Source organism: Schistocerca nitens, chromosome 7 (genome assembly GCF_023898315.1).
Source record: "Schistocerca nitens isolate TAMUIC-IGC-003100 chromosome 7, iqSchNite1.1, whole genome shotgun sequence".
Lineage (NCBI taxonomy): Eukaryota > Metazoa > Arthropoda > Insecta > Orthoptera > Acrididae > Schistocerca > Schistocerca nitens.
The window spans coordinates 238,935,805-238,949,552 of record NC_064620.1 but is presented as its reverse complement, the minus strand read 5'-3'; the positions used below and the strand labels follow the sequence as shown (position 1 = coordinate 238,949,552).

The window sequence follows — 13,748 nt, the reverse complement described above, 5'->3', positions numbered from 1 at the left end:
AACTTAAGGACGAAAGTAACTTTAGTATGATGTATCAATGCCAAGCAACACAACTCGATGAAACTTTGACATACATAGAAAGAACTGCTATAGTACACTGTAGGAGGTAACTGAAAAGAATATGCAATGAAACGTACAGAAATGACACTTTTATTCAAGGACGACAATCACATTGAAGTCACCGCGATTTATGATGGACGCTTGACCTTACAAAAGACGGAACATGGTTTTTAATAAGGTATGTGATCACCACAGAAGGCAACGCATGCTCTGCAATTGCTCCCACACTGGCCACTAGGTTGGTAAGGAGTTCTTGTTGTAGGGAGTTCAAATCCATCAGCGCGGTTGACAACTGTTGGATGGTTGTTGATGCATGTGGACATACTGCAGTATGTCTTCCCATTGCATCCCACATGTCCTCAGTTGGATTTCAGTCAGGGGAATGGGCAAGATTGTCCATTCATCAGATATCCTCTAGCACCATGAGCTCCTCCAATTGTGCTGTTTGATGCGGTCGCGAATTATCATCCACAAAAATGAAGTCAGGGCCGACTGCATGTGGCAGGAATAAAGTGTCACAATAGCGCTGACAAGTGAGTATACCATGTTCACTATTTTGGAAATCAGTATATCCATGCAACATTATGCCTGTCCATACCATCATGTTTGACAATGTTCCAGAGTGCATTACATGTTCTCACTTCTCGCTGTATGAAGGTACAACCAGAAACACTACTCAGACTGAATCTGCTCTCATCCAAGAAGACCATGAAACCCCACTTTAGGCCAGTCACTATGCTCTTGGGACCTTCGACAACATACAGATTGAAACGTCAACTAGCCCTTCTCGGAATAACTACTCTGATGACAGGGGATGGTGATATAACATGAAGCACCACACAAACTGATATTCATCAAACTGTGTGGAAATGTTCATCACTTACCAGCTGGAGCCTCGTATGGAAGCATACACTTTCCCATCACTTCCCAGACAAGCTCTATGGGCGACAAAACAGGAACAAGACATGCCAGTAAAGTATCTGTACATTCTTAAATGCACCTGTGGTATTAGCTACAGTGTGGGGTCTTGTATTGTCATGATGGAATATACCAATTTGGTACCCAAGTCATAAAGTATACGACAACATCGTTCACCATTCTTGCCACATACTATCAAACATGCAGTCTTCTTTCAAAAATTACCAAATCAGTCCTATTGCCATATCCAATGACTGCCCCCACCATGAGTCCAGGAGCTGGACTCAGAGCTTGTCAGACACAGAGCTTGTCTGGGATGTGATAGGAAGGTGTATGCTTCCATACCAGTTTCTAGCTGGATTTTGATGAAAATTTCCACACAGTTTGATAAATATCAGTTTGATAACATGGTGCATCATGTTACTTCACGAAGGGCTAGTTGATGTTTTAATCTGGATGTTGTCGGAGGTTCCAGGAACACAGGGACTGGACTAACAAGGAGTGGAATCATATGCTCTTCTCAGATGAGAGCAGATTCAGCCTGCGTAGTGATTCTGGTCGTACTTTCATACAGTGAGAGGTGGGAACATGTAATGCACCCAGGACCATTGTCTAACATGATCGTTGGATGCATTTGGTCATGACTTAAAATGGTTCAAATGGCTCTAAGCGCTATGGGACTTAACATCTGAGGTCATCAGTCCCCTAGACTTAGAACTACTTAAACCTAACTAACCTAAGGACATCACACACATCCATACCCGAGGCAGGATTCGAACCTGCGACCATAGCAGCAGCATAGTTCCGGACTGAAGCGCCTAGAACAGCTCGGCCATAGCGGCCAGTATGACTTCATTTTCGTGGATGACAATTTGTGGCTGCAACAAACAGTACAGTTTGAGGAGTTATTGGTACTACAGGACATTTGGCGAATGGATTGACTTGCCCATTCCCCAACTTAAATCCTATGGAACATGCATGGGGTGCACTGGGGAGACATATTGCAGTATGTCCACATGCACCAGCGACCATCCAGCAGCTGTCAACAGTACAAGTGGATTTAAACTCCCTACCGCGAGGACTCGTTATCAACATAGTGACTAGTGTGGGAGCACATTGCAAAGCATGCGTTGCTGTCTGTAGTGATCACATACCCTACCAAGAACCATGTGATCTTTGAGCACATCGCCCACACACGTTGGCCTCAAGTTGAGCTCCACAAACAGAAGTGATACTCATCAATGAACACCACAGAATGACACTCAAAGTCCCAGTTAACTCTCTGTTTTGTGTGGTATGGTGTTGGTGGCAAACAACGCTTGCCATCTCGAAATATCAACCCATCTACCAGTAACCTGTACTCACCAACGATCGTCTTGTGGTATAGTCCTCCTGGAAAGAACTGTGTCTGCGTTTCTTGCCACATTGTTGTTCTCAGTCCATCTCGACATCATACGAGGGTTGCCCAGAAAGTAATGCACCACTTTTTTTTTTCTCAGCCGAAAACAATGCTACGAATGCGAAACGCTACTACGTGCGTATTATCTGAAGTCTCCTGAGTGAACGCGCCAACTTTCTGTCAATTCCAACATATAGCGGAGCTGCAGAACATTTTCAAAATGGCGTCTGTAGGTGACGTACGTTACAAGAAAAGTGCTGTCATTGAATTTCTCACTACAGAGGAAGGAACTGAGGGGAATATTCACAAACGTTTGTGCAAAGTCTATGGAGCGTCTGCTATCGAGAGAAGTACACAGTTAGTCGCTGAGCATGGAGGGTGAGGTCGTCAGAAGGCGGTTCGGCGGAGTTCCACGATTTGCAGCGGTCGGGGAGACCATCCACACCTGACTTAGCCCCCTCGAACTTTCGACTTCCACTTGTTTGGGCCATTAAAGAATGTCATTCGTGGGAGACATTTGGAGGATGATGAGGGGGTGGTTCACATAGTGAAGCACTGCGTCCGCCACGAGCACAAGGATTGGTACTGACAGGACATAAACACCCTTGTTTCGCGCTGGAGGAAGGGCATAAAATGGGATGGAGATTACGTGGAAGAATAGAATGTGCAGATAAAACACCATTCTTTCATGTGTGCAATTCTCATTATGTTCAATAAAGAATTGTTGAAGAAAAAAATGATATGCATTACTTTCTGTGCAGCCCTCGTACATTCTCTATTCCTTGCACTACAGCTGACTGTCTGTCCTGTCTGTCGGTGAGATGATCCCGTGACTCCATTCCAGTGATTTGACTTGACTTTTGTCGAAGTCCGAAACATCGCATAAAACTCTTGAATGCTTGGGGCTCCACGTCCTGAAGATATTTATGAAAGGACATCTTGGGACACCATGAACTGGCTTGAAATAATTATTTACGAAATCGATATTTGGTTGTATATTCAATCATCAGTGGAATCAAATGCAAAGGAACCGCAAATGTATTTACATCGATTTCTACAACATGACAGGTGCATATATGATAGTAGGAATGTAAATTTACTTATGTATCTCTATAGCAATGACATATGTGTCAATTAATACAATAGAATTCAATGCTCATTTAAGAGAACACAAACAATCTGCTAACGTATTAGTAAAAATATCAAAAAGAGGCAGATTATTAAAGATTCTAAAATAAACTGAAATGTCCATCCATATGAGGAAACAACTGGACATACATAATGAACAAATAGAGTTAAGATGTATATGCTAAATTTCAACAGAGTTTTAACCGAGTAAATTCTATTTGGAGCTTCTCCATAGCCTGTAAGTAAAACGGTGAATTTTCCAATTTTATACCTTTTGTATACTCTACCTTCCTATACCAGCTGTACAAAGACAGTGTTTTATGTGCTGGGTGTCCCAAAGTAACATAAAAAATGCTTAGAATGTTGTGTAGGAAGGCAAACTGATCAGTTCTGAAGAAGGAACACTTACCTAGAAACGCAAGTCCTGGAAGCTGGACAATGTCGAAGTCTAAGATTGAGCAGCTGTGGCCCTGTAGCCATCTTCACAGACGACCCGAGCATAATAACATTCCTCCCCATGCACTTCATTCCTCTACACAGCCTTTGGGCTCATCCTACTGCAGACCTTGTGTGCTCTGTCAGTGTAGTAACATTGTTCGATATGTACCATTGCACAGCTGCGGAAATGACCAACATGCTGTTTGCATACAGCAAAGCAGATTGCAATGGGAGAGATTAGCAAGGTTGTATGTGAAGCACTTCCCGAAAAAGCATACTCCACATCATTCCACGTTAGCAGCAATTGAGAGATATTTCAGAGAAGCCTGAAAGTTACACGTAGGTATTTTCTGCCTGAGATGTGTTCATTGTACAGTAAAGTATTAGCACTTTGGGCTTAGTATTTGTGAATAATATCTCCAGTTTACTGTGTGCAGGTACTCTATGCTTGGGTTGAACACTATACTTGGAGGTGTATGTGAAGACAATGTTTGAAGCGGACTCAGCCACCAGCACTCTGCATGTGGCACAGGCGCTGCACGTGGGTAAAAGTGCCATGCGGCATGCGTCTATGAACACTGTCGCCACCCATACCATATGTAGAAAGTCCAGGCATTACGGGAGGGGTACAGTTTGTGCAGTGGTGTTTACAACAATGCATGCTAAAGCCACAATTCCTGTGCTTGCTGCTATTCACAGATGTATACATATTTAAATTGCACAACACGCGTGTTTGGGTGGATGAAAACCAACGTGCACAAGTGTTTCAAAATCACCAAGACAGGGTTGGTATTAACATCTGGACTGGGATATCATTAGATCATATTTATCGTCAAACTGACTAACAGAACAGTGATCTACCTCACATTAGTTAGGGATGTATTGCCTAAACTATTGGATGTAGTGCCACTAAATATTCAGATAAATGTGTGACTGCAACATATCGGAGCTCCAGCATATTATGATGCTGATGTGCAGAATTACCTCAATATTACATTTACCAATCGATGGTTTGGTAGGGGTGGGCCAGTTCTATGGCCAGCACATTTGCCAGATCTGACAACTGTCAAGTATTTCCTGTGAAGTACACTCATGCTCATAAATTAAGGATAATTGCAGAATGTGGTGCCACACAACGTGGCACTACACAAAACTGGCGCTAATAGCATAGGAACATAGGGAACACACACGACACAGATCTGTAAGTCCACGGTACTGGTGATAAGTTTAGAAAACCGTCCCGAAATACATGTGCTACAAAACGCCACTCTTTCCGGCGCATGAACCCTGACATCAGTATGGGATATGATCACCATGCACACATACACAGGCCGCACAACGGGTTGGCATAGTCTGGATCAGGTGTTCGAGCAGCTGCTGGGGTATAGCCTCCCGTTCTTGCACCAGTGCCTGTCAGAGTTCCTGAAGTGCAATAGAGGTTTGAAGACGTGCAGCGATATGTCGACCGAGAGCATCCCAGATGTGCTCGATGGGGTTTAGGTCTGGATAACAGGCAGGCCACTCCATTCACTTGCTATCTTCTATTTCAAGGTATTCCTCCACGATTGCAACTTGGTGGGTCCGTGCGTTATCATCCATCAGGAGGGAGGTGGGACTCACTGCACCAATGAAAAGGCGGACATGTTGTTGCAAAATGAAGTCCCGATACACGCGACCTGTTACAGTTCCTCTGTCAACGACATACAGGGGTGTATGTGCACCAATCATAATTCCACCCAACACCATCAAATCACATCCTCCCTGCAGGTCCCTTTCAAGGACATTTAGGGGGTTAGTATCTGGTTCCTGGTTCGCGCCAGATGAAAACCCGGCGAGTATCACTGTTCAAACTATACCTGGACTCGTCCCTGCACATAACCAGGGACCACTGTTCCAGTGACTATGTACTGTGTTCTTGACACAAAGTTTTATGGCTCTCCTGTGACCAGGGGTCAGTGGAATGTACCTTGCAGATCTCCAGGCGAATAAACCATGTTTGTTCAGTCCTCTGTGGACTGTGTGTCGGGAGACAACTGTTCCAGTGGCTGCAGTAAGGTCCCGAGCAAAGCTATCTGCAGTACTCCATGGCCGTCTGCGGGTACTGATGATGAGATATCGGTCTTATTGTGGTGTTGTACACTGTGGACGTCCCGTACTGTAGCGCCTGGACACGTTTCCTGTCTGCTGGAATCGTTGCCGTAATCTTAAGAGCACACTTTGTGGCACACGGACAGCCCATGCTACGACCTGCTGTGTTTGACCAGCCTCCAGTCGCCGTAGTATTCTACCCCTCATAATGTCATCAATATGTGTTCTTTGAGACATTTTCAACACACAGTCATCATTAGCAAGTCTGAAAACGTCTGCACACTTACTCGCTGCACTGTACTCTGACATGCACCAACACACCTATGCATATGTGGACTGCTGCCAGCGCCACCGTGCGACGACCACAGATCAATGCACCGCATGGTCATACCCCAAGGTGATTTAAACCCGCAAACCGCCCACCAGAGCGTTGTTTCACAATGTATCAGCAATATCCTTAATTTATGAGCATGAGTGTAGTATGAAGACTATGTTGTGTGGCACACCTGTGATGTCAGTGCAGGACCTTACTGATCGAGTCCACAGAGCGATTGAAACACTTCAAAGAAAACTTCATGTATTGTCTCACGTGCACGAGGCTCAGCACTGCCAATGCAGACCCTGCATTGACGTAGGATGTACACAGTTTGAAGCCCATTTGTAGTGTAGACAGCGCAATGTACTCCTCATATTAGGTTTATTGGCTTAATATGAAACGCACAGCCATCTCATACTTTGACGCTCTCCGTTTCTCAAGCTGTGCATTTCAGGACAAGTGTTTCTTCTTGAAAACCCATCAGTGTGCCTTCTCACAACATACTGAGCATTGTCGTTGGTTTTTTGGAACACTCTGTATATGAATGATTGTCACAGACGTATATGACCTTAGAAATAACAAAAGTAGATAATGCAGACTCTTTGACCTGTCAGTTCCTTGTTTACACTATATGACAGTTATGTCAGACATGATCAGTAACTGAAACTTCCTGGAAGACTAAAACTGTGTGTCGGACAGAGACTCGAACTCGGGACCTTTGCCTTTCGCGGGCAAGTGCTGTACCAACTGAGCTACCCAAGCACGACTCACGCCCCGTCCTCACAGCTTTACTTCTGCCAGAACCTCGTCTCCTACTTTCCAAACTTTACAGAAGCTCTCCTGTGAGAGCATTTGCCCGCGAAAGGCAAAGGTCCCGAGTTCGAGTCTCGGTCCGGCACACAGTTTAATCTGCCAGGAAGTTTCATTTCAGCGCACTCTCCGCTGCAGAATGAAAATCTCATTCTGGATTTCAAGTGTAGTTCATGGTGTTTTAAACACGTCTTTTAATACATCCGAAACATGACCACAGCCATCACATTCACTCCTCTAGGCATGCTGTGTGGCGATCTCCACCTAAAATTTCCATATCTTTTACACATTGGTTGGTCATTAAGTACTTACACCATTCGTCATCTGTAGGAATGTCTTTCTTCTGTATCGAGAATAAGCTCGCATGAGGATGAAATTTTAATTGAGACACCCCACTGTTAGTACCTGTCTCTTGTCCTGCGGCGGGGCCCTGCGCGGCTGCGGCCTGTCCCCAGCCTGAAGGCCTGGCTCACCCACCGGTTGCTCCGCCATCCGCCTCGGTGGACCCATCTGCCTGCCCTCGGCTGTCCTGCCAAACACAGCACTGGAATTAGCGCAACTCGCTGGTTTCTACTGCGCAAGCGAAACTTGTAAACAAGCTGTGTGCATTGTCGCGTTTGATGGTTCAAATGGTTCAAATGGCTCTGAGCACTATGTGACTTAGCATCTGTGGTCATCAGTCCCCTAGACTTAGAACTACTTAAACCTAACTAACCTAAGGTCAGCACACACATCCATGCCCGAGGCAGGATTCGAACCTGCGACCGTACCGGTCACGCGGTTCCAGACTGAAGAGCCTAGAACCGCACGGCCACACCGGCCGGTTCGCGTTTGATGAAAAGTAGCCAAACAGCAGAGACTGTAGGACGACATGTTGAAGACCTCCTGCCCGCTTTCAGTTGCCTTTTCATTAATTCAAGTACGCTTGGGTTGGGTAACTTAACGTTCTTGCACGTCATTGCCATACTGTACTACAATACTTTCTCTTCTCTCTCTACCTTGTTCGAATCCATACCGGGATAAATAAAGAACGGGACACCCTGAAGTAATTAATTATTTAACAAGGGAGATACATATTAGCACAATGGATATCGCAAGGGAAGGCTCCGGTAACTGAGAAAGTTACGCATTACAACCACACACACTGACACGATCCATACTTATTATCTCATTAAATTTGTGTACTACCTGGCTTATGCTTATAACGTTTACATTCAATGCAGGGATAGTTAAAATGGCGAGGACTGTGGTCCAAATCATCACATGTAATGTGGAGGATCTTCTATTTGGCAAAATTGTTTATTATAGTTTTCATGAAACTAAGGAAATATATGCATTAGCAATATCCTGATGGAACGTATTTCGCCGGCTGGAGTGGCCGAGCGGTTCTAGGCGCTTCAGTCTGGAACCGCACGACCGCTACGGTCGCAGGTTCGAATCCTGCCTCGGGCATGGATGTGTGTGATGTCCTTACGTTAGTTAGGTTTAAGTAGTTCTAAGTTCTAGGGGACTGATGACCTCAGCTGTTAAGTCCCATAGTGCTCAGAGCCATTTGCACCTTTTGGAACGTATTCCCTAACCCACTTGTGTCTTAGATACGATATGTATGTACATATCGGTGGGATCTATGTTGCTATACTAGGAGACAATCAAACCTCTGTCAAAAATGGGTTTTGATGTGGAATTCTAACACTGATATCTAGTCCCCCGTTGACCTACGAGATTGGCTATGCAGTGCTGTTGAGAATGAAATTTTGTGGAGTGGGAAATCAAAATTCTGTTCTCGTAAAAACGAAATAATTTGGACGGGAAAAGGGGCAAACAGACATGAACATTAATTGTAACACAGACACATTATACAATAATACATTCTTTTGATTGTTTCACAAACATACACCTTAATTCCTAGTCTGAATTTCAACAAGAGGGTGTAACACGGTGCGGTTTTATGCGTCCATTGCCAGTTCCGTAGATGGCAGTGATTTTTATCAAAATTGCTCATCATTTTAATGACACGCTCTTGGATTATAGCAAAATGTCTCAATTGAAATTCCTCAAGAACGATCTACATGTTCCATGCCTTGCTCACCCTCAGTGATTGTTCATGGGCTATATTAAACACAAAATTTCACAGAATTTACCTATGATTACTAAAATTATGACGTTGGTGGTCAATTCTCCGATTGGGGCTACATATGAGGACGGATTGGAGACAATGACCGATTGTAAAAAGTCCATTAAATAGCAAATTATTTCAAATGCAAATTTTTCTTAAATATATCATAAAGATCAGACGTTTTTCCTAAATACCTGTATACAAGTAATACCTGCATACGAGTTCTGTGAATCATCTAAGTTGTTCAAGTTCCGACCACATGGATACTTCAAACATAGGATGAGGTCCAATTAACTAATAAAAATCCCAAATGTTTATCAAAACAACAAACGTTAATCGTAGTAAGAAAGTAAATTGAATTTAGAGCTCATCTGAGACCAGTTGTGCTTAAGCCATTAAAAGTTCACTTAATTTAACGGATGGCGGATAGGTCCATGCTTGCATCTGAAACCGAAAGCCGGCCGCGGTGGTCTCGCGGTTCTAGGCGCGCAGTCCGGAACCGTACGACTGCTACGGTCGCAGGTTCGAATCCTGCCTCGGGCACGGATGTGTGTGATGTCCTTAGGTTAGTTAGGTTTAAGTAGTTCTAAGTTCTAGGGGACTGATGACCACAGCAGTTGAGTCCCATAGTGCTCAGAGCCATTTTTTGAAATCGAAAATCCTAACTGCTGCGTTTAATATTGAAAATTACTACAAATGGTGGTCCTTAACGAAAATTTAACTATCAACGGCGTGTAAGAGAATGGATTAGACACATACATAATATAATACTTCATCCCTGTTATCTTCGAATCTTCGTATGGCGGAGACCATCACTGGCCTCATGCTCACCCTCTGCAGTCCCTGAAACGAGTGACCAAAAGATGGCGACCACCCCCAACGGTCGCTTTGCTTTCATTGAAGGGGAGGAGGAACCGCTACCAACCACTGAAGCCGAGACACAGTTGCATCTTTGACTGAAATCACAGAAGCGTTTAGGTTGGCACCAGAACGCAACAGCTTATCTGTGTTTGTTACTCTATCACCCAGCGAACGTTGAATGGAATACTCCCTTTCAAACTCAAAAGGTGGCAGAGGTAAAATATAGGGAGCGAAAGGCTTTTTATAATTTTTACAGATATCAGATGGCAGTTATAATAGTCGAGGGGCACGAAAGGGAAGCAGTGGTTGAAAAGGGAGAAAGACAGGTTAGTAACCTATTGCCGATGTTATTCAATCTGTATTCTGAGCAAGCAGTAAAGGAAACAAAAGAAAAATTCGGAGTAAGAATTAGAGTCCAAGGAGAAGAAATAAAAACTTTGAGGTTTGCTGATGACGTAGTTCTGTCAGAGACAGCAAAGGACCTGGAGGAGCAGTTGAACGGAATGGACAGTGTCTTGCAAGGAGAATATAAGATGAACATCAACAAAAGCAAAACGAGGATACAGGAATGTAGTCGAATTAAGTCAGGTGATGCTCAGGGAATTAGATTAGGAAGATGAATTTCGTCATTTGGGAAGCGAAATAACTGATGATGGTCGAAGTAGAGAGGATATAAAATGTAGACTGCCAACAGCAAGGAAAGCGTTTCTGAAGAAAAAAAATTGTTAGCATCGAGTAGGTTGTAGTAGTTACTCAGAGTGTCAGGAGGTCTTTTCTGAAAGTACTGGTATGGAGTGTAGCCATGTATGAAAGTGAAACATGGACGATAAACAGTGTACACAAGAAGAGAATAGAGGCTTTTGAAATGTGGTGCTACAGAAGAATGCTGAAGATTAGATGGGTAGATCACGTAACTAATGAGGAGGAACTGAATAGTACTGGGGAGAAGAGAAATGTGTGGTACAAACTGACTAGAAGAAGGGATCTGTTGGTAGGACACATCCTAAGGCATCAAGAGATCACGAATTTAGTACTCGATGGAAGTGTGGGTGTAAAAATCGTAGAGGAAGGCCAAAAGATGAATATTCAGAAGGATGTAGGTTGCAGTAGCTACTCAGAGATGAAGAGGCTTGCACAGGATAGAGTTGCATCAAACCAGTCTTTGGACTGAAGACCACAACACCAAAAACACCCGTCAGGCGAACTTTTTCAAATGACAACTCAATATTTAATAATACATAACAACACAGAGGGAGAAGGATAGGATGTGGATACGTGATTTATAATAAAGACACCCAGTAATGTCCCGTCCTTCACCAGATATTCGCAAAATAATAGGAAATAAAATAGAATGTCAATTTACATCATTGAGACAACAAAACTATTATGCTCTTGTGATAAGGTAATGAGGCGGAAACCGGTTCAGTGTCGATGTACAAGGCATGAAAACATATTCTCATACACAACTTCTGGGTGTCAGCTATCGAAGGCCCAGGACCAGAGCGATAAAGACGTTTATCTTAGGCACATAATCCAGAAAGTGATCAAGCTGCAGTGATATGGAACTTCAGTGAACTTTTCCTGGACTCCAACGTACTGAATCCTCCGCCAAAATGGGTGCATGGAGCTCATCTCAAACGACGTGACGCGCAAACCCACCACTCCTGAAAACTTCAAGGGCTCTAAAAAACGCATGGAAAGAAGAACAGGCAAAATCACGATAGCAAAAAGTTCGCAAGTATTCTGACATACAACCTATTCGCCTCCACAAATTGTAGTTTACAGATTGGACAAGTGATCGAGGATATCTAACGTCAACAATAAGAATACTTTTACATTATGGAAACTTTTCCAGAGACCTCTGCAAGACTGATCTCAAGACCTTCCTCAAGTTGTGCAGATGAGTCTACATCAGAAGGTGATACCAATCACATTTGCTTCTCATGTAGGTAGCATAATGATCAGGAAGTGACTTTGTGCAAGAGACTAGCATATTTGAGGCACTAATGTCTCATTAGTATCACCATTATCCTCACATCAGAAAATGCCAGTGGCTTTGCCTCGTTGATGCACTAGTTCTCATCACAACATCAAAGTTAAGCAACGTTAGATGGGCAATACTTGGATGGGTAGTTGCGTCGGTACGCCACATAGTATTGGCTGCGTACACTTTGTCTTCATGGTAAAAGGGAGGAGGAATAGAGGCGTACAGTACGGCGCCTAATCACCAGAATCTGAGCCAATGATTGAGCTTAAATTCCAAGCCGCTCCATGGTGTCTCTTGAAGTGTATGTGCATATGACTCTGTTGACGGTGATTGGTCCCTTGTCGCCTTGGTGCTAATCGAGAAGAGTAAGTTAGATGGGCGTCATCCAACACAGACATCACACCACACCGCACATACACACACACACACACACACACACACACACACACACACACACAAATGACAGGAAAACATTTCCAATTAGGCGGATGAATCTGCTCTTCGCAGTCTCCGAGCCAACGATGCCAGATAACACTTTTTTCACGTAAGAAAATGCAGCAACTTACAAAATAAACATAGATGTTTTGAGACCTGTAAAGTACAGATAAAATCATCAGCTACGATTTGCATTTTATGTATTTTTTTGTCTACCTCCTGTAGCTGAGTTGTCAGGGGGGGACTCAGTTCGACTTCCGGTACCGCTAAGGAATTTTCCTTGGTGAGAGCAATGGTACGGGGTGCACGCAGCCTCGTGAGGCAAAGTGAGGGGCTACTCGACGGATTAATAGCGGTTCCAAAATCAAGAAACCTGACAACAGAAGGGAGAACTGTGTCACAGCGGTCGATGGGTTTATCAGGACCAGAACGTGTAACTTTACTGATGTATTTATTTTAGTAATACATTAAGAAACACAAAAAACAGACTACAAACAATGATCAACAAACAGACTAATGAGAAGAGTTATTTGAGATGAAGAAACTAAGTTGAATTCTCAGAGAATGAAGAAATTCTGAGCCAACAGGAAACTGAAAAACGCTTTTAATAAAACTGACTGAAACAGACCAATAAATAAATATTGAGACGGTAAAAGGATTTGTAACAACAATTCAGCGGAATGAATAGTTCCTTCATTTATCAACATAGTCACCCTGGCGACAAACACACTTCTCCGAACGAGAGACCATTTTGTTGATACCGTCACTGTCGAACGTTGACTTCGCTGACGGAGCTGCAACCCACCTCTGCCTGCACCGCTTCGTCGCTATCAAAGTGAAGTCCTGGAAGGTGTTCTTTAAGTTTTGGAAACAGATGACAATCGGATGGGGCCAAATCGGGATTGCATGGAAGATGATCGATGATAGAGAACCTTAGGCGTCGGACTGGTGCAGACGTTGCACCACTCCTGCGTGGTCTGTCGTTATGATGCTGAAGGAATTCGAAACTCAATTACAGCACGCTGTTTTACACGCACCTACACAGTTACGTTACACACCGCCATGTTGCTCGCTACAATTCGGAGCCCTCTAGCGGCAGACGGCTGCAAATATGGAGATGTGAAGAATAAAGATGGAGAATGTTAATCTTTGTTTTATTTAAAAAGCTATAACAGTTTTTACATGAAAAATT

The 13,748-nt window shown here is 43.6% G+C and overlaps 1 protein-coding gene across 1 annotated transcript in view; it reads right to left on the bottom strand.

Annotated features, from left to right (window-relative positions):
* The window catches only part of LOC126195550 (nascent polypeptide-associated complex subunit alpha, muscle-specific form-like), a 109,352-nt gene that overhangs the window by 78,707 nt on the left and 16,897 nt on the right, over window positions 1-13,748 (bottom strand). The window contains exon 3 of the mRNA XM_049934173.1: window positions 7,563-7,686. Coding sequence (XP_049790130.1) covers window positions 7,563-7,686 — 124 coding nt within the window. The remainder of the gene's footprint in view (window positions 1-7,562; window positions 7,687-13,748) is intronic.